This window comes from Saccoglossus kowalevskii, chromosome 5 (assembly GCF_978046115.1).
Source record: "Saccoglossus kowalevskii chromosome 5, keSacKowa6.1, whole genome shotgun sequence".
In the NCBI taxonomy this organism is placed as follows: Eukaryota; Metazoa; Hemichordata; class Enteropneusta; family Harrimaniidae; genus Saccoglossus; species Saccoglossus kowalevskii.
In genome coordinates this window covers 21569508-21597243 of record NC_140645.1, presented here as the reverse complement: position 1 = coordinate 21597243, position 27736 = coordinate 21569508, and the positions used below count along the sequence as shown (strand labels likewise).

The 27736-nt window shown below is 35.7% G+C and overlaps 1 protein-coding gene across 2 annotated transcripts; it reads left to right on the top strand.

Moving 5' to 3' along the window:
- Nucleotides 1-20140: 20140 nt before the first annotated feature.
- Nucleotides 20141-27051, top strand: LOC146745885 (uncharacterized). Of its 2 annotated transcripts, none has more exons than XM_085499626.1 (10): nt 20141-20215; nt 20697-20813; nt 20954-21103; nt 22064-22249; nt 22909-23226; nt 23333-23448; nt 23594-23732; nt 24077-24166; nt 25591-25724; nt 25882-27051. In XM_085499626.1, the coding sequence occupies exons 2-10, from the start codon at nt 20720-20722 to the stop codon at nt 25915-25917; spliced, it is 1263 nt and encodes a 420-aa protein (XP_085355752.1). In that variant the 5' UTR covers nt 20141-20215; nt 20697-20719; the 3' UTR covers nt 25918-27051. The 2 variants fall into 2 exon arrangements, with proteins under 2 accessions (XP_085355752.1, XP_085355753.1); XM_085499627.1 differs by having other exon boundaries at nt 20165-20215; nt 20787-20813.
- The last annotated feature ends 685 nt before the right edge of the window (nt 27052-27736 follow it).

The window sequence follows — 27736 nt, the reverse complement described above, 5'->3', positions numbered from 1 at the left end:
AAATCTAAGATATATGATATATATATTTTACGAATACATTATATTTTGTGTCAGAAAATGGCGCTTCCCAGTTAAGATTTTTATCGCATTTCTTTCAAAATTTTGGACTACAGATACAAGTTATCATTTTCATCAATCTCCACTTTTAATAGTATTTTAGTGGATCTAATTCTTGATTTTGACATCTTTTATCAACTTATTTCTTTATTATCTTTGCTTTCAATCACGATCACTGTCTTTCATTTTAATGTTTCTTTAAGTTATTGCAGTTTTGATCTCTTATTCAAACAAGAGGACTGGTTAATGGTGGTATAGTATTAAGGCACGTTTTAACAACACTTCATTCGATGCATTAGTTGTATTAGGTTTTGAAGTGATAACATTGTCAAATGGCAATGAGACTTCCTGAATAGGTGATTTTCCGTTCGATTTCACTCAAAACGCGTGAACTCGTAGTGAACAAAAAATGTTCTATTCCAATCTATACCATAGCTTATATCGCATTTTTGCTTACAGACAAATTGTTCTTCTAGCTTCAAGTCAGTTATTGTTAGCTAGTACACATAATATTAGAGTAAAACTGGGGATTAGTCGCCGTGTAATCAATACAAGTGTGTGGCGTATGTCTAAACCATGTCTACTCGCCGGTGCGAGCCTCACTCTGAGCATTTTATGAACGAAATAAAGTGTTTTCCGTTATTTGCTACAATTTCACGACCTGACTTTTCCGCAATTCTAATACATGTAGTACGAATTGACTATTTGATTCCAATAAATTGAAAAGCAAACCAATTGTATGAACAGGACTGTAATCAATACACCCTCAGTCCACAACGCGGACGGGGGTGGGAGTGCTCCGCAGTCAGTTGATACATGGAACCAGAAAGAGAGCATATTTAGGACACTTTCTGTATAAAAGTTTCGTTAAAAAGATCGGCTGGATCATTACAAATTTAGAGCCAAAAAAGCGACGCACATCCGTTGTGGCGAACTGTATACATTAGCAACATCGTTCACGGGTAGATTGCCAATAATCGTTTTATTCATTCTAATTCACGTAAAACTGTAATAAATCAGAATTACAACACAAAATAAACTATACAAATATTTCAAAATACAAACACATAAATCGCAGTTCATGCAGTACAAGCATTTTCGTTTTACAATCACATAACGGCGCCTCGGTATACATACACGTCAAAAGTAAGATCTCGCTGGTAAAAAACTCAAGTTTCAAAATTCGCTGCATTAGGCAAATGCGACGATAAATATACATCACATAGTTCAACAAATTGTGTTACATAAGAGTTTAAAAGTAGACTTATTACAAGTATTTGATGTCCAACAATATAAACAATATATGTCCAACAATATATCTAATATAGAATATTGCGACCGCGAACTGGCTCAGAATAAATGGAAATATGAAGTCAACTGAAATCAAAATTAAGCCCAAATTGGCATCGAATGATGTAAAAACACGATTATTCGCTTATGCATACCTCTATTCCAGGGTCAGACTAAAACCACTTTGGAAAACTCGCATCGAATATGCACAACGAAAACTACGTATACATTCGCTTCGAAAGTCAGGATCCGTAAATATCGCCACAAGAGGGCGCTATCACAACGTCAATAATTTAGAACGTTTGATTGTCCTTCTTAGTTTATTTAGAGTAGAGTATTTGTTACATGGCTCCTCTTAATTAAAATAATTTACTCCTACCAAACAACTTTAATTATAACAAACATTAATATAGCTATTAATGAATATCTGCTAATCATTTTCAGGCTCCTCGTCAGGGATACCTCGGTTCAACAACAAAACAAGTTTGTGTACTGGTCTCTCATATGTAGAATGCTTAGCAACTAATCTAACTTTACAGACATGTCCATCTTCTCCTGCAAAGGTTTCAACAACTCTTGCAAGTGGCCACTGAATTCTTGGATCTGTGTCACCCGTATTTAAAACTATATCACCCTTTTGCAAGTCTGGCTATGATTTTACCCAATTTCGTCTCTCTTGTAGTGTTGGTAGAAATTCTGTCTTCCATCATTGCCAAAATTCATTTGCCAGATACTATACGCGTCTCCATTGACGATGACAGTAGATATCTAGTCTCTGAAAAACGCAATGAGGGGTTAGAACTATATTTGTTTTTAGAGTCAGAATCTGGTTCGGTGAAAGTGGTTTCAGTGGGTCAGTATGGCTCACATCATTGTAGATGAGAGGACGAATATTGACTATGGCCTCTGCTTCCACTAGCAAGGTTCTCAGCAACTCATCATCCAATTGATGTGTTGTTAAAAGTGCGAATAGTGCATTTTTTGCTGACCTGATCATTCTTTCTCATACACCACACATATTACTTGAATGTGGGACATTCATCTTGAAAGTAATCCAGTCGCATTTGTCTTTCAACAATTCCTGTCTTACTTTATCTGGATCCATTTCGGACAGTGCTTTCATCAATTTTTCCTGGGCTCCAATGAAGTTAGTTCCCTGATCTGATCGAAGTTGTCGAACAGGTCAGTGGCGACATACAAAGTGGCGATAAGCATTCAGGAACGAATCTGTGCTTAATGAATTTGCTGTCTCAATGTATCGCTCGTGAATTCAGGCAAGTGAACAGTGCACCGTATCTTTTAAATTCACGACGTCCTTTCTTTATGTAGAATGGACCAAAGTAATCAACGGCACTATATGTGAGAGGAGGAGCAGGTTCCAATCTATCTTTTGGTAGATCTGCCATCTTTTGACCTAGTGAAATTCCATGTAACTTACGACATTTTACACATTTTCATACATATGATGTAACAGCAGCTCTGGAAGCAACAATCCAGTAATCAGAGGAACGGATATCATTCAAAGTCATCCCACATTCTGAGTGCCCACTCTTCACATGGTGGTGAGAGACTATTAGACTTCTAATATGTCCATGTTTTGGCAACAGTACAAGGTGTGCGATGTCTCTTGGTAGATTAGCTCTCTTGATTCTTCCTCCAACTCTAATTATTTTTGCTTCATCCAGATCTAGTCAAAAAAAAGTAATAGTCTTCTTCAAGGTTTGTTTCTTTCGGAAATCTCTATCTGTTTTGTCACTTTTTGGACCTACAGAACTAAGAATTTGAAATTTGTGCCAGTTTAATGATTTTTCGTTCAGCATTTTGCAATTCTTCAACATTTTGGTACATATGTTGTCTTTACAATTTCTTTTGATGAATTTAAATCATTGTATTTCTTTGGAACTTTTATACTACGGTTCTGTAGTTTCTGCTTGAATCTCAACATACTGCTATGGCTCTCTTCGCTTTATGCCAGCTACTGAAGTACTGCAATCTGGTTAATATATATACAAAGCATTAAGGTTTGACTTGTGTGGTCAATACAGTCACTTTCTTAACGTCAAGGTCATTTGCCTCAAGATCTATAACACAGCCCTTTGTTGGCAGTAGCATTTCAGCTTGGTATTCAGCACTACAGTCAAAACCACACTTATCGTTCCTGGTTTCTTTGAGTGGTATACACCATGATGGGGAATGTACCACTTATGATCATTCACTTATGATCATAATTGAGAATTATCATCAGAAAATATAGGTACCTTCTCAACATAACCTTTCTATATTATGTAACTCATGAAGGTTATGCAATCTTTCTTATATTATGTGTCACTCAGTTTACTCTTTAGCCTCGCTAAACGTTTTACAGCCAGTCTGTTAATAGGAAGCTTGACATCATCTCGTTTGTATGGCAGATGGATTTCAAAATGTCTCTTTTATGATTTCCATCATTTGTTAGGAATCGTCTATCTTCAATTGACATTTTCTTCTCTGACCTTGTTTCATTGAAGTCAAGTTCAAAAATTGTTGTCACTTGAACTGGACTTATCTCTTTTGTCTGCGTTTTAAAGGCAAAGTGACACAGAATTAACAAATCTGCAGTTAGGAGTACCAGTACTATCATCAGAATTATGCATCATTCCTACTACACCCCATCTTAGAGCAGTTTTAACAGCATAAGAGTCATCGTCATTACCTTGTACAGCATCTCTGGATTTCAGGGCACGTATACATTTAAGACCAATCAACAAACCAATTTCAACATCTGGTTGATATGGATGTAACTTATCAGCAACCTCTTTCAAGTGTGGCCACTGTCTTACTGATCTTGGGATCTGGCTATGACAATTGGTAGGTTGATATCAATCATACCATTCATATCTTTGACAATCAGGCCATCAATTTTATGACTTGTAATTACCATTCTCATCGAGCATAGTTGAGAGCTTTAAGTTAATCATGGGTCCTGTTGCTTTTATTTTGCTTAATGTAGTTTCAGATACAAAGAATGAATCAGATTGTTGATCTAATAGTGCTTAGACTGGTGTCTGGTGATCTGGATATTCATGTTGAAGCAGCATTACATGTATTATAAGAGAATGGGAACATTATCTGAATGTCACTGTTCTTCTGTCTGATCAACTTGTACTCTATGTGATACTGCACTCTCAACTGGACCTTCGGTAGTAGAAGTATTTGCATCTGCTTGCTTCCTTTCTTATTGCGACAATTACGTAATATGTGTCCCCATTTTAGACAACCCATAACACAACCCACAACAGCTCGTTTATCGGTCAGCTTCATTTTGAGAAAATCTTTACAGGTTTCCAAGTAAAGGTTTCACTTACAGAGAACACAAATTTGTTTATTGATAGATGCATTACCGATTGCAGAGATGATGTTCTCTAGAGGGCGCTGTTTTGATTTTTTCAGCTTCTATTGCAAAGCTTCTCACTCCAGCATTATATTTACCACTTTTCTCTCGCCTTGAACTTGTTTCCTTTCTCTTTTTATCATCTGATTTGAAATTTGTTGGGCTACATGCAATACGCGCCTCCTTACTAAGAAATTTACATATCACACTGAAAGGGGTTAAAAGCCATATGGATTCTCAAATAACCAATAGTTGTCATAGCAGTTTCGCAGTGGAACAGAAAATCAGAAAATTTCAGAAGTTCCTTACCATATTTAATCTGTGGCCAGTCGTTATTTCTTTTCTTTTATACATCTGCAACCATCATACCTTGGCTCTAATTAACGCATCTTCTTGGCTCTACTGTACGCATCTTCGCTATTTAGTGTTATTAACCCTTTAATGGCATCTTAGGCTTCACCAGCGGTGTTTTTACTAAAGTAGTATAGTCTGTCTGAAGTCAAAGGTTTCTTCCTTTCTACTAGTGTCTCAAACGAAATTATCCATGCTGGATAACTGGATAATCATATACATTTCCACTGAATATCTCATGTTCCTTTCTAGGAAGGTCATCTCGTTGGTTAGATAGTATATCCGTTAGTCTATTTATTACATCAAGAGAATTATCAGGGCACACATTCGAGTCATGTGATCTCAGTTGAGTTACATCGCTATGGTGATCATTGTAAATCAAAGTGTTTTTAAACTGGCAGTGTGGCAATGGAGGAGTTCCAATATCTGGAAACTGTGGAGTTGATACAAACTGTTCTTTGGGTTTATTATTAGCAGCTCTTTCATCCATCAGACAAAATGTTTCTTTCGCTGGGTTGATGTGTGTAGAGTGTCTTGTAGTACTCACACTTCCATCACTGGCGTACTCATATTTATCTAGAACTTTTGTCTCAGCATCACTAATAGCCATCTCTGTTCCAATGTTGAAATCTTCTTCCATGCGCTCTAGATAAACCTAGATAATTTGCCAGGCATTGTTTTTTTCTTAATTAGCTGTTTTTTAACCTCTATACAGTATTTCTCATCGAGTGCTGGGGCTCGTGCAGCAAAGTCAACTAGTCTTTGTTCTTGTTGTAGTTTAATCATACTGACATTTGTCCAAATTGAGTGTGTACTGGTCCTGGAGCCCCTAGACTTTCTGGATCTCTTACTTATTTGTGACACACTATCAGACGGATTAATCGCAGGACAACATTCTGTTTTGTCAGTTGGTTTCATGAAGAATTCCTCTATGGCAGACTTGAAAGATTCAATGTATTCACGTCTTTCTGTGTATACTAAGTCATGCTCCCGTACATCACTTTTATTTAGGAGGTATCAAACATCTTGTGTTCTAATATAGAATGTTGCGACCGCTACTTCAAAGTGAATAAATTGGGAATATGAAGTCAACTGAAATCAAAATTAAACCCAAATTGGCATCAAACTTGCATCAAATATGCACAACGAAAACTACGTATACTTTCGCCTCGAAAGTCAGGATCCGGAGATATCGCCACAAGAGAGCACTATCACAACATCAATAATTCTTGGTTCTCGAGTATTTGTCACATCCAGGGTTACATCCATATACTTCATACTATACAAGTGCCCATAACCCGGGCGTTTATTCCAGGAGCTATGTCACAAGACATTCCACGGGCTGTGCTTGTGCTGCTCAGGAACGTGAAACGCCGAGCGAAAAGTTGGTGAAAATTCGAGAAAATAACTTGAACTCAACTTTGAAATAATCCTAAATATTCAAATTGATATTGATACACTGTTCAGGGGATTCTCAACAACCATCCCAAAGAACTGCTTTCTGAGAGTTTTCGGCCTTTGTTTTTACCGTGATGGTTGCCATGCGGTGAAAATGCCTGGATGTCCGCCCCGAGAATAGTGTTTATTTCACCTCGCTTATCACCATCCACTGTTCCTAGTACAATGACGTAGATGGTGGGAACAGTGGACGCAATGACAAGATAAAATGAAACACTATTTGAAGAGCAAAACCAAGTCTTGTAGTTTCCTTGCTCTCAACGAGATCTCGTTGTTCATTTGCATCTAATGCTCCAACATACGTTTTGTAAATATCAGCGCCCCCAAAGAAGAGAATATAACAGGACACTCTTATCAAGTGATGGATCCAGAGTTTTTCGAAACTAGAAACAGATGCCATGTGTTGCATCCGGACAGATGGAAAGGGCTACCTGTACATTTATAGATGTTGTGGCGCATCTGTGGGGGGGGGCATTATGAATATATAGACATGTGTAAATCTTATTATACATGGATATCTCAACAGTAATGAGAATTGTAAATAACTTCCTGGGGCCCTTTTTATTTACGTGTTGGAATTGTGCTTATTTGATGAGCGATATTGTGTTGGACAAATGCTTACATGGTGTTCTAGAGGTGAGGGGTAGGCAGGATGGTAAGAATGTTGATGAGATATCCCTCCCTGTCCGTGACCAATGAAAGACAATGACACTATGAACAGTTTGTTGAGTGACCTGATATAAGAGTAAAGTTTATATTTATGAAAAGTCTATTGACCTCCTTAGTATTTAAGATATTTGTTTTTAATGAGGGTGCAAACGTGAATCATTTGTGGAAGAGATGAGGATGAAGATGAGGATGTATAGATGAGGATGAAGTACACTAACCTCGCAATGGGGATTCCTTCAATCAGATATAATGCATGTCATCACTCACAAATGAGCAACTACACAACCTCTAGATAGGAGTATAGGGGGAAGTGTCATGGCAGTATTGGAATGCCCTTATAGGAACACTCCCTAAAAAGTTGTTCCGTCATTCCCACATGTCTTTACCAGTGAAGCGATTATGGGAGCAAGTGAAAAACCGGAGTGAGGGTGATGGAGATTGGACAAGGCGAGATCACTATGGGAAGAGAGTGCAAGAAAAGTGCATGTTCATGTATATAAGGATGGCTGAGAAATTTGCGTGAAGAAATAATGCTTTATTAAACATTACACATACACATTTACATAGGATGGAAGTTATGATAAATTGACTTGTATCATATATATGCGCAGTTAAGCGCACAGCGCTAATAATAAGGGAGCCGATTTTTTTTAGATATAAAAGTGCATTGCCTTAATAAATAAACGAAAGTGATTGGATGAATGAACATTGCTTTTCTATCTTTATTCACTTATGACCTACAATTTCACAAGGAAATGATGTATATTAAAGTGCAATTCATGATTCTGCTGTGACCAAAACCTCACTTCTTTTCTACCTAAATGAAAATAAGAGTAAAATATTAATGTAGTCGGAAAATTTCACTTGATTCAGATCATTCGTTTCCAAGTTACACCATTTTTAGCATTGACAAAGTCTCCATAGACTATTGTGTTGTAATTACTGTAGGGTCTTCGATAGTAATTAGAAAATGACACATTTTCTCAGTTCTTCGGCAAATGGAGCATATTTGAAACAATAGTTTGCGGATTGTAATATAAAGCAATCAAGGATTCTTACCAGGTAAAAATGTGAATTTTGATAAATTGGGTTGCTGACATTACTGCTGTTGTTGCTGCGGAGCGCATTGTGGCTGCTGGTGCTGCTGCTGGGCATGTGGATCGGGTTGTGGGTGTTGCTGTTGTGCAGCTTGATTTTCTTGCTGACGTTGATAGCGTGAAGCCACTTGTGGTTGTTGGCGTTGCTGCTGAGCACCTGCATTTTGTTGTTGATGTTGCTGCTGCGGATCCACTTGTAATGCTGGCGTTGCTGCTGGGCATGTGGATTGGGTTGTGGGTGTTGCTGTTGTGCAGCTTGATGTTCTTGTTGACGTTGATGGCGTGGAGCGGCTTGTGGTTGCTGGCATTGCTGATCATCATCTGCATTTCATTGTTGACATTGCTGCTGCAGAGCCGCTTGTGGTTGCTGGCATTGCTGCTGGGCAAGTGCATTTGGTTGTGGGCCTTGCTGGTGTGCAGTCAGGACACGGTGACATGGCCTGTGAACGGCGGCTTGTAAAACTCGTCGTTCGACATCAGATATAATTACGTTGAATACGGGTGCGTTTTCCAAAATGAAGGTAGTAACATTGGTCAGGACAAATAATGTTTTCTAGATGAGGTATTACACAAATACAACATGATATACAGGAAATTACTGGAAATCACTGATTGTGAGGTGTTGGATGCATGTGACAACTTCTGAATGCCAAGCGGCAGGAAATAGTCACACGTATCAAATACCTGCTGAAATAAACCATGTTGTCTTTGTTTTACTATACTCTCATAAATATTTCAGTGACTGTGTAGTTAACACGTCCAGAAATCACTGGAAAATATGCATTGTTCTGGATCACCGTATGAATTTCCAAGTGATATGATTACGGTGGGGCGATAGTAGGGGTGTGGTAGTTTTTTTCCTTGTGAGGGCGTGACACGCATTTGGTGGAAGTTTGTAAAATACTGTCACGCACATCAGGTTGAACTTAGCAATTGTACTTAGTGTTTTCCTAAATATTCATGAGGTATATGAATATGGGCTCTTATTTAGAAAGTGCTCGTTCGCCCAGCTAACGCGCAGGATTTCTGGCTCAGTGAGTGGCCCTAGATTAGACCCAGGAAGGAACATTACTTGACCACAATAACTCTGTGTGGGACCTGTTCTTTTTAAGTAGTTTAATTTCAGAATTCAATAAAACCTATAGAAATCATTGCACCCACTTTCAGTGAAGCAGTTAAAAATCAACAAGGAATGCTCCCATTATGAATGTTTTTTTAATGAGACCTGATTTTTAAGTAGACAGGATTTTTTAGGGAATGAGTTGATGTACTGAGAAGTTATGACATAATGAAGTAAAGTAAATAGTCATGATGATTGTTAATGGCTCTGATTTTTGTCATTCTATCCAATTTAGTTTGGGTGTAGAGGGTGGTGGTCTGATATTATATGGCTGATAAGAATTAGATACACTGTCTAATGTCCAGTGTTGTTGATGAAGGATTCTGGTTGTGAAAGGAAGCATTACCCATATGGGAAATGCATCCTCTCACCTACTGATTTTCATGATGGAAGTGAATGTTGGGATAGTGTCTGTACTACCATTTGCTGGAGATGTTCATGGGTTCGAAAGTGTCCGAAGTCTTCCCAAATTAGATTTGGGTAGTGTTGCCGCATGCAGTTGAAGACTATTAAGCCATTCGTGTAGATGGTGCGAGTGTTTGGAAGGCGATCTTGAGCGTTGAGTGTGTGCCATTGATATTCAAAGCTCTTCCTGGCAGTGATGTTTACCTGATGGTCACCATTTTCTGGGAATCGGTACACTAGCACAAATCACATCCAAGGGTGAAGTTGTGGGTTGTTCGTAAAGTTGGAACCATGACCAGTGTTGTGTTGTTGGAGTCTGCATTGGATACAAGCTGTTTCACCAACATATACAAAGTTGCGATGGTTGTTGCTCAGCAACATGTAAACAAACCAATGCTGCTGTCAGGTAACTGTTGCATTCGAATTGTAGGGGTGTTGTATTGTCCAGTGGCAAGAGAATGTTTTTGATGTGGTGTAACCATTGTGGAGTATTTTGGTGCAGTTTCCTTATGCCCACGATGGTGTCATTGCGATCATGCGTCACAAATATTATGTTCTCTAATTTTGTCACTCGACTGATGAGGACCAATAACTGGTCTCTTTCCCAAAGTCTGTACTTGCGTTGTTGACTTGAAATCTGAGTAGCAATTTGGGACAATGGACATGTCTCCTGAAGTGCCTTGTGGACCATGCTACAAATATAGTAGGTTACACGGAATTGGATGCGGTGCGCTTTAGTATGACCCTTCCCAACAATGACTAAGGGTGCAAGGTGAAAGGGAGAATAACGGCCAGGGATGCTTATTGTGTATGTGTTCTTGAATTTGCCTTACATCGGTGGGACAAGCATCAAACACAATAGTTTAGTTTCATTTGGCAAGTCTATGACAATACAGAGTTACCCTTGAGAGAAACGAGGTACTTCATTTGTTGCAACAGTATTGTTGTATGTCAGTCGAAGTACCTGGCTCTTAAATAGTACCAACTTCTTAGGCTCCAGACAGGCTTTGTCAAGCTGGAATTGAACATTGGCATTGGCCTGGCCCCATACCCCTTGAGTTTTCTCATCAGTAGCAAGGAGTGTGTTGCATTGTACAGTTGGGTCAGATTGTTTTTGTGCAATGTATGTGCCAATTATTTCTTGGCAAGCAGCCTTAGTACCTGCGATTTTCAAGGCATGTTGTGGTAGATGAGCCCATGATGGTACAGCATGAAACAGGCATCGAGTTGCAATGATGTGGATGAAATTCTCAACATCCTCATTCGTGATGTTGACATTGTGCTGTATCTGTATAAGTTGCTGTAGGTCGGCATCTTGGCATGCTCTGACATAGTGGCTCATTGTGATAATGTGGAAAGAGGTCATACGATGGTGACTGGCCCAAAGGGTGTGCCATCAACGGGAGCCAACTGGTATGGACCTCCAGTGGCTATGACCAAAATGCATCCCATTGGCTGGTTGGAGCCTCTAACATATCGGAGGATGTTGTCAAGAGCAGCAAAAGGTTGAGCTGAAAGTTGGCCTATTTCTTCTATGAATAGCACTTTTAGTCGCTGCAGCATAGCCAGTTGTACAGGTTTCTTTGAGAAACTCAAGAGAGCTTTGGACACAATGTTTTGTACTGTTTGGACCTTGACATTTAAGACTGGAATGTTAAAGAGCATATGGATGTGGGTGCCTCCAAGGCGTCGTGCTCGTTCGGAGGTTATGGCAGCCAAAAGTGACGGCATATTCTTGGAGAGGGCATACGTATTTGCAATGAGCAAAATGTGCGTTTTCCCTACTCCAGGAGGACCAACAAGTACAAATTAATTGCGGGTACTAGGTTGGTTATTGTGCAATGTGTTTATTGCTGTAATGCATGTATTGAGTGCCCTGTTCTGTTCTTCTAATGATGCTACATTTTGATTTCTGATTGGTGTAATTCGGTTACGTCGTTTCCATTTTTAGTGGGGACGCTATTACGGTGAAAACTAATAGTGTAAATTAATCACCCGAAATTTCCTGATATTTGAGTATACTTGAGTTACAAATCAACATTTCCTCACGTGCAGACAATTGGCACGAGATGTACATCTATAGGAACATTGACAATGTCACCACACGACTCGAGATGTACACCTATAGCAACATTGACAATAATAACTTTATTACACTACTATGCCATCAGAGGGTGCAGTATAGTAAATAAAATACAAATCATAAAAAAAATACAGCAGCTAAACTATAAGATAAAATTAAAAGATATTAATGATAGTTACAGGATTCTCCCAATGTAGAGGTAATAGCTATCATATACCTGATTTCTGTTTTGCCTTATTTAGAAACGTTGCCAGGGGTATGAAGCACGTCATTATTTTAATGAAATTGTCTGTTTTATTTAGTTTATTTTTAATTCCTATTTCTTGAAACAACTCCCCTCTTTCAAGGATAAAATGTTGTTCGTCTTCAACTGAATTTGTATGACATTTCTTACAAAATCACTCTTCCGCAGGAATTTTTGATCGTTGTTGTCTGCCTCTTTCAATTTCTAAATTGTGATCACTAAGCCTAAATTTACTCACAATTCTCCGAAGGATGAAGTTTGTTATTTCGGTTAGGTAAGTTTCTATTTTCAAAAATGATTTAAACAATTTATATGTTCTCATTTTATTGCCATCTTTTAGCTTTCTTTCCATAATTTTTCATAATCTTTTGTGAGTTTTATTTTAACAACATTTGAGATTTGATCAATGTTATTCACTTTATGGTTTATTAGTTTATTTTATTGTGTCAAATTCATTGTAGCCCATTATATTTTCTATATGTTTTAGCTAGAATTACTCTTAACTGCTTTATCGAGAGCACATTTAAGTATATGGTTATCAGGCAGGATATTTAGCCTGAACCAATATTTAGTTGCCAATGTTGATGACTTATTAATGGCGTTTTGCCAAGTTCTCCTTTAATACCGATTACTGATGTAGTTTTACTTACACCAAGTATGAAACGATGAAAATTGATTACAGGTTTGTTCAAGGTTATTGCCATCTTTTACTAAATCACAAGCCCAGATTTCTGCCCCGTACATTAAAATTGGTGAAAACACAGTGAAGGGGACACCATTTTGTGATTTAATATGGTTTGTCGTATAGAGAATAGAGCTTTAGTTGCTTTGTTTTTTAACATTAATACATTTGATCTAAATTGTCCATTTGGTGTGAATATAGTGCCTAAATAACAGAATTCACCCGCTGCTATAATATTTTGGTTATTAATTGAGAGATTTTGATGTTTTAGAATTCTGTTGCCAGTATTAAAAACCATCACTTTTGTTTTCGTTATGTTCACTACAAGGCTCCATTTTTCACAATAGTTGGCTAGTTTATTTAAACAATTTTGTAGACCTTCGGGAGTCTTAGACACCAATACTAAATCATCTGCATATTGGATACAATTTATATGTTTTTCCCCAATCGAGACTGGGTCATCATCCTTTTTACCAAATAAATCAGGCAGGTCATTCAGAAATATATTAAAAAGTGTTGGTGAAATATTGCAACCTTGCTTAACACCACAAGTAGACTTAAACTCATTTGATACACCATTAGGTAATTTTACTTTGCAGTTTAAACTTGTAAACAATAACTTCACAATATTATAAAAATTTCCATTGACCCGTAAGTTTTGCAGTTTAAGAAATAATGCATCTCTCCAAACATGGTCGAATGCCTTTCTGAAGTCTATAAAACAACTGTACGTTTTTGTTTACTGACATTTTCTTTAGTGTATATTGTTTTATCTACTATTGATTTTAGTAGAAAAATTGCGTCAATTGTTTTTCTCTGTTTTCTAAATCCAAATTGTAGTTCATTTAATAATTTATTGCTTTCTAAATAGGCCGCCAGTCTGTTATTCATAATACTAGTAAATAATTTTGATAAGCAACTTGATAACGCAATCACTCTATAATGATTTGTATCGGATTTGTTGCCAGATTTATGCAAAGGGACAAGTATTGTTGATTTCCAGCTTTCTGGGAATTTACCTTGTATTAAAATGAAATTAAATAACTTCAGTAAACATTGAACTAGCAGTTCATTGTTCACTTTAAGCATTTTATTTGCCATTCCGTCTTCAGCTGTTGATTTGTTATCTTTTAGTTATTTTTGAATTCAATGTAGAGTTATAATGTTTTTCCTTTTCTTTTTGCAGTAATGTTTCCTCATAATCTATATTTTTGATATTTATGTTATTATAAAGTTTACTGAAGTGATCTGTCAAAACGCTACTTGTCAGAATAAGTTCTGTTGTGTTATTGTTTTGTGGACAACGTAACTTTTTAAGTACTGACCAATAGTCATTCTGGTTTGTAACATCAAGCTGTTCCAGATGATTGATCATAGTTTTTTTTAAATTCTTTTTTCTTATCTCTAATTAATTTAATTTAGTGTTTTTTTGGTTTTTTGATAGTTCTGTCTAGCAAAATGATTGTTTGGATTTTTTGATAAAGATTTAGAAATATTAATTAGATCTTGTTTAACCTCACAACACGTCTTATCAAACCACTGCTGTGTGGGTCTTTTTGACTTTCTTGTTTTCTTTGTTATTTTTTTTTATAAAAACAATTTTCAGCTGTATTATTTAATATATTTTTTAATTGTTCAGTTGCTGAGTTAATATCTATATTATTCTCACTGTAATACAAAATATTCAATAGTTGGAATTTGGTACTTTGGTTTTGTGACTGTTTCTGATATTTATCTTTTGAGTCCTCATTCCAGATGTATTTTGGAGGAAGAAGAGTAAGTTTGTCGTTCATTTGCTTATTTTTTTACATGATTTACTAATAGTGAAAAGCTGACAGGGCAATGATCCGACAAATAACTGACCTCATTTACTTTAAAACATTTTATTTGTTTGTGGTATTCTACTGAGTTGATACAATAATCTACCGTACTTGGACCCATTGGGAGATGGTAAGTATAGTTGCCAATTAAATCACCTATTGTTCAACCATTATTAATTATGAGGTTATTATTTAAGCAGATCTCTATTAATTGTTTTTCAAATTTGTTAGAAACTTTATCCTGTGTGTGTCTATTTTTGATCGGATCTAGTGTATAATTATCTGGCAACGGTATATGAGAGTTATCATCAAATGAAACATAATCTACTAGGTTCCCTGCACGGCTATTGAAATCCCCCATAATTTCTTTATCTAGTATGTCAAAGTAAGAGTTTTCAGGAGGAATATAAATACATCCCAAATAAATATCAAATTGCAGGGAAAAAACTCTTTGTGTAGCTTACACCATAAGAAATCATTAATTTCGGAAATAATTTTACTTAAACTGGCTTTCAATTCATTTTTAAATATTAAAGCCTCACCCCCTGAATCCCTTCTACTTTTTGGTGATTTTCTTTTCCTATCAGATCTAAAATTACTGTACCTATCGATATCTAATACATTACTACTACTACTAACACCTAACAAGTTTCTTGTAAACATAAAATGTCAAATCTTTTCAAAATTGATAAAAATTCGACTTCCTCAGTCTTGTCACCTAACCCATGAATGTTCCAACTGCCAACTGTAAGATTGGAACTGCTAATTGGGTTGTAGGCCGAAACACAAAACAAATAAATGAGCATAATATTTTTTCTTTGTAGATGTATGTCATAGACATAATCACTACTAATACCAGTTGTATGTACTTTGAATGTTACTGATACATGTATAATTTAGGTTTTTCACATTACCATTCCTGTTGATACTGTGGTTGACTATGATATGGTTCCCATTTATACTAGCTATCTTGATACAAATAAGAATGTTTGTTATATTTATTGTCAATGTATCTGTCATCATAATATCTATTTGAATACTGCATGTCATTGTAATGTTACTAGGATATCGTCCAGCTTCTTCCTGATTTATCCAATGAGGGTATTGCTTGTATGGTTCGTCATAAGGTCCACCTTGGTATTTACGTTGACTGTAGTGATGGTTTTGATTATTTTGATATCGGGTATTGACGAAAGATTGGAAAACTTTATTTCCATGTCTGTTTTGCTGTCTTTGTGGTTGTTCAGAATTCTTGGAGAATCTGCAGGTGTGTCTACGACTATCATTGCTGTTTCTGTGTTGTCCTGAGTAGTTACTGCGTTCATGTTGTCTATTAATATTTTGTCCATGTGTGGAACTATTTCTTGCTTGATACAAGTGAATATTTCTCACTGTACGTTTGATATCAGCAACAAATAGTCTATTACCAGTAGTGTTAAGATAAACCCCATGTCTTTAGTGTGACTTAGTTTTATGTGTTCTACAAAGGTACAGTCAGCTGTTTCACATTTATCTGTCATACATATGGTTAATTTCATTTATCATGGTGTTCACATTTTATGCACTGCCATGACGTGGTAACATGCTTGATATTACATGCATTGGTAAACTTGTTCTTAGTGTTATCGACTAACCGGATTAACTGCTTACTAACTAGTTCAGCATTGGCTGTGATTTTTGGCTTTACCTATGTATTTACCTATGTATTTACCTATGAAAGGTCATAATTAGAACTGTCCGAGTTACTAATATGGATTACTTTAATGATTATGTCAGTTTCATCCAATTTATCTTCAATGTCAATGTTGTTTTCATTACTGGAATCATGGCTTTGTAATTCCGCTGCAGCTCCCAGACTAACAGTAGATGGTTCTTCCTTCTCAAGATTTTCAAGACATACAAACCGATTAGATGTTTCAATAGAACTAGATACCAAATTCTTGAAACCGTTTTTCATTTCATCCAGATCACGTTTGAATTCCTTGGATAGGGCTACTTGCCTGTTCTTGATTCGATTTCCATTCCTGTCTGAGCTGCTATTAAGTTATTACGCCAAGTCTCGTTAATTCCATGTAACTGTTGCTTGAACGCATTTCTTCTACTGACAGGGCTATATTCTTATGCTTCAGTGTGTTTATTTCGTCCTCTAACATTTTCTCCTTTTCTTTTTCTGCTTCTTCAATCGATTGTTGTCCCAGGCGATTTTCTAATGCTGTGTACTTATTTGCAATGTCGATTTATTTGTCTTCAATACTTTCTATTATGATTTCGAATTCGGACATAGCCAGATTTCTACGTTCTAACAGTGAAGTACTTGTACCTTGGTTTACTGTGCGGGCTTTTCCAAGATGGCATCCATTTCCGGTAGCTGACTTTTTCGTTTCGTCTTCATTGCTTGTCATGGATAGTTCGATATTGTTGTTGTTATTACTGTCGTCGTGATTTATGATCGATTTAATCAATGTTATTGAGTCATCTAGATCGGGATTACTGCGTTGAGTTCGTCGTCGTCACTGCAGTTCGATTTGTTGACATTGCTTATATTGGATGCGTACCACTCAATGTATTGCTCTGCTTCTTCTAATGAGTCAAAACCTTTGGAACAGTTCCCTGGATAACCGTTTGTTGACTGGTGACACTTCATATCTGTCAGATACGATTCTCGTCTTTCGTCCTACTATAATAGCATAGAATTTCTTGTTTTTTTTTACTTCTTTCCACTTTTCGGAGCTTTCTTTTGTTCTTCTTTGTTTATATCGCCCGCCATTTCAATCTCCTCACACAGCTGATCCATTCCGATTCGTAAGCAAAACTTGTACTTCGTTTTCTTTCAAAGATCTTTTAAGTCTGATATGTTCCTGGACCATATATTATCTACCTTGCACCTTTTAAATAGTGTAATTTGGCCTACAACCGCTGTATACAAGCTCAATATACGGAGCTAACGACGCCATGGTGTCTTAAAAATGTAACGACACGAGTTTCAAAACACATTTCTTTTCAGTAGAAGAATCTTTTGCATGGTCAAGTCCATGATTTTTCCAAATTTACATTTTTGCGTAGCGAATAATGATTCAATTGGACACGGTTCTAGAAGCCGTACTTGCACATGAATTACAACAGGGATAAAACAGATGATCAAATACTGGTCTCGAATAAAAAAAATGCCTGAAAATTCTCTGGTATATGAAGCATACAGTCTCGGCTTAGAACTAGACAACTCTGGCACCTACAACTGGGTTTCCGGGTTAAAACTTATACTTAAAGATCTAGATATAGACTATGTGTGGCAGGGAGAAAAAAAGCAAAATGCGAACAATGTAAATATAGATAAAATAATATTAGAAAAACTAAAAACAAAGTTTGAAAAAAATTGTAAACAGATTTTAGACAATGATAACTAAGGGAAAAATCACAAAAATAAATTGCGCACTTACAGAGAACTGAAAACAGACTTTGGCTTTAAAAACTACTTACACGTAGTCAAAAATACTCATCACAGGTTATCAATGACAAAATTGAGGAATAGTGCTCACAGACTACAAATAGAGACTGGGAGATATAACAACACAGATATATCGGACAGAAAATGTATATGTTGTGAAAATAACGCCATAGAGGACGAAGAACATTTTCTTTTAACATGTGATCTCTACGCGGGAGAAAGAAAAAAACTGTTATCACCCCAACACTTAGCAAACAATAAAGAAAAATTAAAATATATTTTAAATAATAAAGATGAGAAAACAATAATCCAAATAGCAAAATACATAGAGAACGGTTTCAAAACAAGAGGGAAAAAAAATGAAAACGTTATTGTCAGCTATCTCAAGATAAGGTCATGTACATGCAATAGTAATCTAAACATTCACCAACACAAAATGTGGAAAACAATCCAATTTACCGGTACTTTACCATTATTTTTTTTCTACTTTTATTTGCTAGTTGTTTTTATTTTTTTTTTTTATTTTCCTGTATGTATTTTTATTCTCACTTTAATTGTTTGTTTATCTTTATTCACATCTGTATTGCATTTTAATCAAAATCCTAATAGGGATACGAACGCAATAAAGATATTTATTATTATCACTCAGTCAGTCACGAATTGGTGACGTCACAAAATACATGACCTTCAATCGGGGTCGTTTCCTCGGTATATACGAATTGGTATATACAAATTACAATAAAGATACTTAAGAATTACACATAAGGTGGAACAAATCACGTGACAATATAATGATAATAACGGTAATAAATCCTAGCTTAAAGCGCGGTGATCATCGCGCAGCGCGTGTTCGGATTTCATGTAAATAAACAATGTATTTTACACGCGTTGTATATGTCGCTGTGAGTCCCATATCGAACAAGACGCGGCGCGACGACTGCCACCCTTTAACAGTTGAACAGAAGATCATATAGTCAGTGGGGTCACGCCAAGGGTCACGCACTTCGTTGCAAAATGGCCGTGTGGTTGAAACTGGGTCATGGCGTGACGGGTGTGGAAGACATTATTAAACACTCACAAAATCACAATAAAACGGGGAAGTGGTTGCATATTACAGCGTAGCCAACATGGGAAATAAAAAAAAACCCACAATACAAACGCCATGGGTACGAATCCTACTACCCTCCTACTAGATATACACTTACCGGAACCGAAGCGATCGGAAACCAGCAATTGGATTTCCCGTCCAAGTCATCGGAACATTGAAGTAGTTTGCAAAATGAAAACCACTCAACGACCAACTTTGTGGCATGGTACACAAGTGTGCCATTGAGATAAAACAAAATTAACAAAGAACGTTGCGAAAAAAAAAATAATAAACCTCACGAAACTCCACCATGCAAAAAATAGATAATAAAATAACTTGCGTCTTAAACTTGACGACGCGTAATTTGTTCAACAGTTTCCAGATCGTGACAAGAGATAAACAAGACCCAAGTCAAGGTAAGTTTTGTTAAAGTGTCGATGGCGTTCCCTATATTACGAACACAATTCAGGCTCATTAAGTTGTTAAATTGAGAGAATAAAAGTATAGACAAATATTTGAGACTTATAATTATTTTGGTGAAGATAAGTCACGTTTAATTAACGTCCACCATTACAAGTTGTTAAATTGAGAGAACAAATGTCTCAACAAATATTTGAAACTTATTTTGATGTATACAGCTCTCATTTAATTATTTTCCACCATTACAAGTTGTTAAATTGTGAAAATAAATGTGTGAACAAATATTTAGGTGTAAGAACTCGTGTTTGATCAACTTCCAAAGTTGAATGGAGTAAATTTAAATCCTATCACTTGTGTGAAGACACTTGTGGTACAGTGGACAAGGACCTTGCTTCCAAGATCTGCCGAAGACGACGTTTTTGGTGACGTCACAGGTCTATTCAATGAATAATCTGGTTCCCTGCCCCAATTTCAACGCTGAAGGCGATTATTTTCTTAACCGCCATCAGACTATTCGGAATGCTGCCGAGTACCTGCCGAACTTAGCCGAAGATGACGTTTGCGACGAGTGATCGGATGATGAGTAATTACATAGCGATTAGCCTTTGGTGTAACAGGTAGGTCCTTATTCTTTACGGAAAGTGGCCCAAAACTTCATGATTGCAATCGAACGTTGAATAATTCGTACGTGAACTTATGATGCATCAACATTTTCTGATTTAGGCTGATTTGTACTATTTGGGAGCGACATAATGTTACGTTGTGTGTTTTAGACTACACTAGGGCTACACGACTTCCTGTTTGCAATGTCGACTGACCGCGAAATCCCCTAGGCGAGAACGAATTGTCTGTTTTTGGCGTTTTCTGTTGCACCGGTAGTCTGATTCGTTCGTCTTTTGGTAATTGCAAAAGCCTAGACGAACGAATCAAACTACCGATTCAACAGAAAGCGATGTTTTTGTTAACGTTGACCTGGTGTTGTCCAGTAGAGTTGACGTCATTGACCATCCATAGGCGTGACCATCGCCAGTTTGTTACAGGGTGATGTAAATTGTGAGAGGGATACTCAAATATTTCTTTTACAATATTGTTTTACAGAAACATAGCAGAATACATTGTGCATGTTATATCTGAAAATGAATGTACCAACACATATACTTTTATTGTGTCTTTTATGTATGGTGTCAGCTTTCTCTCCAAATGAAGGAATTAGAGGTAAGAGCCTTGTTTAAAGTTAACATTTAAATTCATGTTGTTTGGTCGACTCTAATGATATTATGTTGTAATGCGGTATATGTATAGGTGAATTAAAATAGTAATTATATGGCATATATTTTGATTAATTTCCAATTCAGATCTCATGATTCCTGCCAATAGTACTTCTGTTGAGTGGGATCAAATGTATTACATTCAAAATAATAGTTGGCTCCAGTTCAGTGTGCCTGATGATTATTTGCATTTGGATGAGATCCTGTGCATTAACCAGACATTGAACAGCGACTCAGGTGAGTTAATGTATGTTAATTGTTTTGAATGACAGAATTGTCCTAACAATGTGCTTATATCTGTATGTTTCTAGCATTTCACTGTGAATAGACTTGTTTATTTTGTTCAGCATAAACAATGTTTTGTCGTTGCTATTATTTACCAAAATATAGTAGAGCAGTATTCGCCTTTATTCAATTGATTTCCGATATCTATAGTACATCAGTATTTGGATATTAAATAGTGTATGTAAATTATGCAACGAAACTGTATAAAGTGTATAACATGGTTTGGTTAAAATACAGAGGTGATTATATTTGACTACATGACAGGTGATAGAGCTAATAAATGTGCATAACAAGACCACTACTGGTTAGTTCCCGTAGTTCGAAAACGGGGACTTATGGTTTGCCCTGTGTGCGTCCATGCGTCTGTGCGTCCGTGATCACCTGTATCTCGAACATTGATCAAGTTCAAACTTCACACACACATGGTACATCATGTCACAAATAGATATGTGCATTTGTTTCATGATCCGCTTAGCAATAGCTGAATGATGGCCATTTTAAGGCCGAAAATGCATCAAAATCACATATTTTCACAATTCTGGAACCGGAGCTCAGTCATGCATGGATGGATTTTGTTCAGATTTAGTACAATGTGTTGTACATATGCAGGTGCATTTCGGATCAGACCACTAAAAGTCGTCTGAGATTTCGGTCATGATCTGCTTTGAATGTATATGTCACTCAAATATGAGCGGAACGGGGACGTGTCATTGACAATGACTTGTTCATTATTAACATAGCTGAAAAAGTAACAATAACAACAACGAGAGTGTATACAATAACAATAATTAACTCAAGAGGACGCTTTCCTAATGTGAACTGAATAATATCAAAATAGTAGTCTTGTATTGTCTATATATCACATTGACCAAATCTAGTATTATTTCAGTATCAGTTTTTTGTCAATTGCAGATTACTCGAAAGTTGTTGGATGTTTTGCACCACTTGAAATTCTTCCTGAGGAAACTAAAGAACAATATCAATTTGTCACGAGACTGTTTTCGGCAAAAATTAATTTCAGTATATTTGACATGGTAAAGTATACACTCTGGAATGAAACACATGGTATCCTGACTGAAACTGTCCTTAAGTTATTGGGTAAGATATTTATTTATTCTTTCTTAATGAAAACGCCAATATAAAATAAGAATGTGTGTGCTTCTCACAGCTATGTGTGCCGCACATGCACATGTTTGTGATATTGTTTATTAAGGGACCTACTCTGTAGGAGACGTACTGTTGTTCCTGATAATTAGTTTTCACTGAAAGAGTGCTAGCTTATACAAGATTTCCAAGCCATGCAGGCAATTCTAATTCAGGTCTCATTCTATAATGTTTAGGGCTAGTAGTGTTCAAATCAGTCCTGTGTTTTGTTTATGACTGAGTTTCAATGAAATGTAAATGTTTTTTTATTGTATACAGTCACTGCTTATTTCTGCTGACTTTTCTCAATGTCAATTCTGAGATAATTGGTTGGTGTCTTAGTTGGAATTACATGTACTTAATTTGGTAATTTCATTTTATACAGATAATACTTTGAAAGTTTAGTTGTTATGTGGTATAACACCATTTGTTTACACTGTCAATGATGAGACGTCGACCTACATATGCGATACGTGATAAAAGCTAATTATTGTATACTTTTTTTCCATAAAAGCTAGTGGGATGTATATCTATATATTTGATGTCTCTTTCATATAAGCACACACGTGTTTGTGCCAATGTCTGGAATAATATATGAAATATATTTCTTCTAGATTGTAATGCATCTAGGTGGAATATCGTGTGTCAAAACAAGGTACAGACAACGGCAATATGCCCACTACATTATGCAGATACTAAAGAAGTAATCATTGCAACATCCAAAATTCAAATTTCTAACGCTTGGGTAACAAATGGCAAAGCACACAGACATGTATATGATGAAGCAGATGGGAAAATTGTCATAGGAGTACACGACTATAGCATGACATTAACAATAAAGCCATCATGTGACCTAGGTGGTGATTACGGGCTTACAAGTACTGCAAAAAATAGTCGTACTGATTTTAAAAACATTAGTCTTGAAATAAAAGGTGAGTGAAATAATGTTTGTGATAGACATTACTTTTATTAAGTCTTCTGAGTTTTAATCATATCGTTAATGGTATTTATTGATATTTTTGGTTTATTTTCTCAAAGATGATGTTTTTTTAAAGCTATATCAAGATAAAAATAAGACAAAATTAAGCTGTGGTGTGGTGAGTGGGGGCACAATAATGAGTATGACATGGCTCAAGAATGACAATACATTTCATGTAAGTATTCTTTGAATTTACATGGTACAAGAATAGCAATATTTTGCTTACAAGTATTTTTTGAATTCATTATTGAACTAATTGATGATAACCCATATTTGTGAATAGCACTGATAGTTTTGATAATCTTGTTTCTCTATCACAGACTTCTGACCAACGAAACATTGGTTTTGGTGAATTGCTGCTAAATGCCACGAACACAGCTGATGGAGATATATTCGTATGTAAAGTGCAAACAAGGTGTGGCTTTTTCACAAGTGATCCAGTTATTTGGAGTATAAAAGGTGAGTGAAATATGTTACCTCTAGATCTTATTTCAATTGATATTTATTGAAAAATCACAATTTTCCATATCTTGAGAGTATAGTCATCAAATAAACGTGACATGCCGTGGTAGCTATAGGTTGCTGTTAGTTGTATATGTTTCATGGACTAATGTGAGTGTGAGTGGCAAAAAATATAATCGTTGTTCGTAATCATTGAATTGGTCACTATTTCAACTCTCCTTTTATAAAATTTCACTAAGAAAATAATTTATAGTATATGATAAAACTAGATGGGTTTGCTCAAATATATAGACATTTACTCCATTCATCACTGTGTTTAATATGTGTTTTTTGGGCTGCAGATCAAACAGATCAGCATCAATGTGCAACTAGTGTCTGTGACTGTGGACCAGGGGATAATACTGTATTACCAATGAAGCCTACATCAAATGGTAAGGAAATGTTTGGCAGATGACTGACATACTTTACATTGACTGACTGCAAAGTAATTTACTGTTCCTGTTTCAAATAAGATCAAAATTGGGGACTGTAATGTGGGTTCTGTTCTATCTACTGTAGAATACTTTATTTTAGCTGAAATTAATTTTTCGCTGAAATAACTTTTTGAGTGTTTTCTATGGAATTTATTTTCACTGATTTTTGACAATTTGAATGTAAAATATAGGAAAAAATGCATATTCACTGGATTTTATTTTCACTGAATCTTTCCTTCAGCGAAAATAACGAAAATTAATTCCAAGCGAAAATTTTACACTATTTTTATTTTACAGTATTCGTTTGTCTATCCGAAGCCATTTTTCAGAAGACATGCTTTGACCGATCATGAATACTGCATACTGCGTATGGTCATTGATTTTTTTTACAATTTGATAAAATATGGCTGATGGGATGCCATCCATTGCAAAATTTGATAAATTCTGATACTTGTACATGATGAAAATAAATATGGTGGTTACACTCAAAATTCGTATCATGATCATGCATAATTCAAGATTCGGAAACAAATGTCCAACTGGTGGCCACTCTGTGCATACTCAGATATCATTTTATATTCTGTGATTTGATCAAATTTGTTGGATTGATGGCTATTTTGTCTAAAGCAATAAAGTCAAAGCCTGACTAAAACTGTTTCTTAGAGATTACTAAGCGGTTTTGATCAACCTTTGTATGGTCACCATATTTATTGGTTACAGGTGCAAATAATTTTTTTTGGTGGTTCAAACAAATTGGTGTGAGCAGTAGCCATTTTGTTTTGATGGTGTCAATGACAGGTTTTGTGGATTGCGGTGACCGTTTAGTCTCACATGTGTAGTATAACAAGTGATGCAGTAGCACCTACATTGTTTGGTTATCCAGTTCATTATGACCCATCACTTAATTGAGATGTGGAAGCTTTAAACTGTTAATTGACATATCCGACGCAGAGATGATCAAGGCAATTTTGATCAAACTTTTAACGATAATATTGGATGATATGCCCATGACATTCTTTCAATCTTTGATATATATAAAAAGTTTGCGATCTCGACCAAGTTTGATTTTAGTTGAATGTCACTTAAAATTCTTCTTAGTTACAATTACAGTAAACCGATATTTTGATTTGATTATGATTATAAATGAAATATTGACAAGTGTCAATTCCAAAATGCGCTTGTACTCGCACTTGTCTCAAATTTCCCCCAGTTTAGCTCAGTATTCAAAAAAATACAACGAGAAACAGAATTTTTTTTCCTGGCCAAATCACATCACTATATAGTTAAAAGAACAAACATACGCCTTGCTGGTGATGGACTTTGGCGTTAAATGCAGAAGAGGAAATGTGCATGCAATACTATATTACTATAATTTTTTACAGGTTATACAGAATACTACTTATATGATCCAGGGAAAACTGGTGATCACATGGCTGTGGGTGTTGCAATATTGTGTGTATTTTTATTCATTTCCTTTATAATCATTGTATTCCTGATTATTTTGTTGAAGAAAAAGGTGCGCTATACGAATTCTTGTAATTATTAATTTATTTCTCGCGAAAAAAAGTTATTTCCTAATAATCTTTCTCTAATTGCCATATTACATATTATGTTTGAAATTGACAGAAAAGCAAATTATTACTTCTGCTTTTTTTTCTATTTTACTTCAACAGCACAGTCATTCAATAAAGAAAGCCACAGTAGTGTAGTATTCTCTCTTGCTTTTTGATGACTTTTGATACCAGGTGAAATAGACTCTCAGAATGTATTTGCGTTACAGAACTACAAATATACCTTGTCATCACTTGTTTGTTTATCTTATTAGTATGACACATAACTGACCTATTGTTCCCAATGTGAAGAGAAATGCAAATCAAATTACCAAGGTCATAAAAAATTATCATTACGATTCATTGTTGAATTAAAATTAACCTTCACCCGAATTCATTTACAAGTTACCATTTTATGATGTATCATTTACATAATAATTGCTATATGTAAAAATCTTGGAGCAATTTGTTTTTTGACAGTAATGTTGGAAACAATGATGTCACAATAATATAAGCTGCAGGTGAACTACGTTAACCCACATTTAATCAATATGTCTGTCTTTTTTTACATTTTATATACAATTTTATAATGACACATTATATTTTAACTGTTTTCAATAATTTTAATAGTATAGCTTTTGTATAGCTTACATTCATTATTTGTTGACAAATATTGTATTTACTTATTTATTTATACAATAACATTCTTGTATCTATACGAAGAATCAGATTGTACTGTTTTACAAGTGTTACTGTATCATAGGTTACAAATTACAGTAATTCTGTTTTCTCAACATTTGATAATGATGTGCTATTTTATAATGAAATACATGAACACTCAAGCGGTATTTTCAAGATGGTGGGTGCGCTTTGAAACAAAGTGGATGGCGATTTCCTGTCATCTGTGTTTCATATGGGAGATGTTTGTATCTGAACGATGTTTAGTAACAAAGTTATTACGATAATACCTATATAAAATAAACTCCACATAATTTACGGCATATTTGTAAAAACCTCATAAACATCTTGCAGATTTAAATTGAAGTATATCAGTAAATGATGTACACTCAACAAACTGTAGAACAGAAGAAAGGAGTCAAGCATTTATACTTTCATTTCTTAAAACAAAGGTCTGAAAAGGTCAGGTCTTGATTCCTTATCGGCAATAAACATTACTGAATGCCTCAGTGACAGATCTTAAAAATGTCCTAAATGCTGAAAAATAAATTTGTAATGCAACTGATTATATATGATACAATATACAGTGCTACATGCATTTATGAATAACGCAAACTGTTTTAAGAATTTATGAATTTATACAACAAGGCCGGTTATTTATCTAATATGAACTCTTTGACCTCGTGCTATTAACTAAGCAAACCACTGAGACTCGTTTTGTTGACACTTTTGAATACCTGTATCAGTGTTCAGCTACATAATAGATATACCCTGGTACTTCTCGTGACTCATCCTCAAAACAAATTGAAGAAACTTGCATTACGTTAGGGGGATTTTGAATTCATCCATACTATCAGGCACCCTCTACGCCCGATGGAATTTCATGGTAGAGTGAGACCAGTAAAGGTGCCAGAATGTGCATTAATATGTTCTGCTTATGTTAGCCCAATGATGCTTTCTATGTGCATATCATTATCACATTTGCATATCATATTTAAATACGTGTCATTGCCAAGGTTTTACTTTACACAACTTTACTACTTTAGTTAAGAATGTAGAAGCAGATGGACAAGAGGCATTTGGTTTCAATTGAACGAGCACCTGAAAGCATTTAGACTGGCCCCAACATGGCATTCGACTGGTCCCTGCATAAACCAGGTTCGTCCTTGTGTACAAATGAGTACGATGGTGCCTACGTATACATAAATTAGCCCTTGCATGCAATCAGACTGGATCCTGCATGAATTCAAACTGGTTTCTGCTTGAAATAGTAGCACCCTGATTGTTTTTAGACTATCCC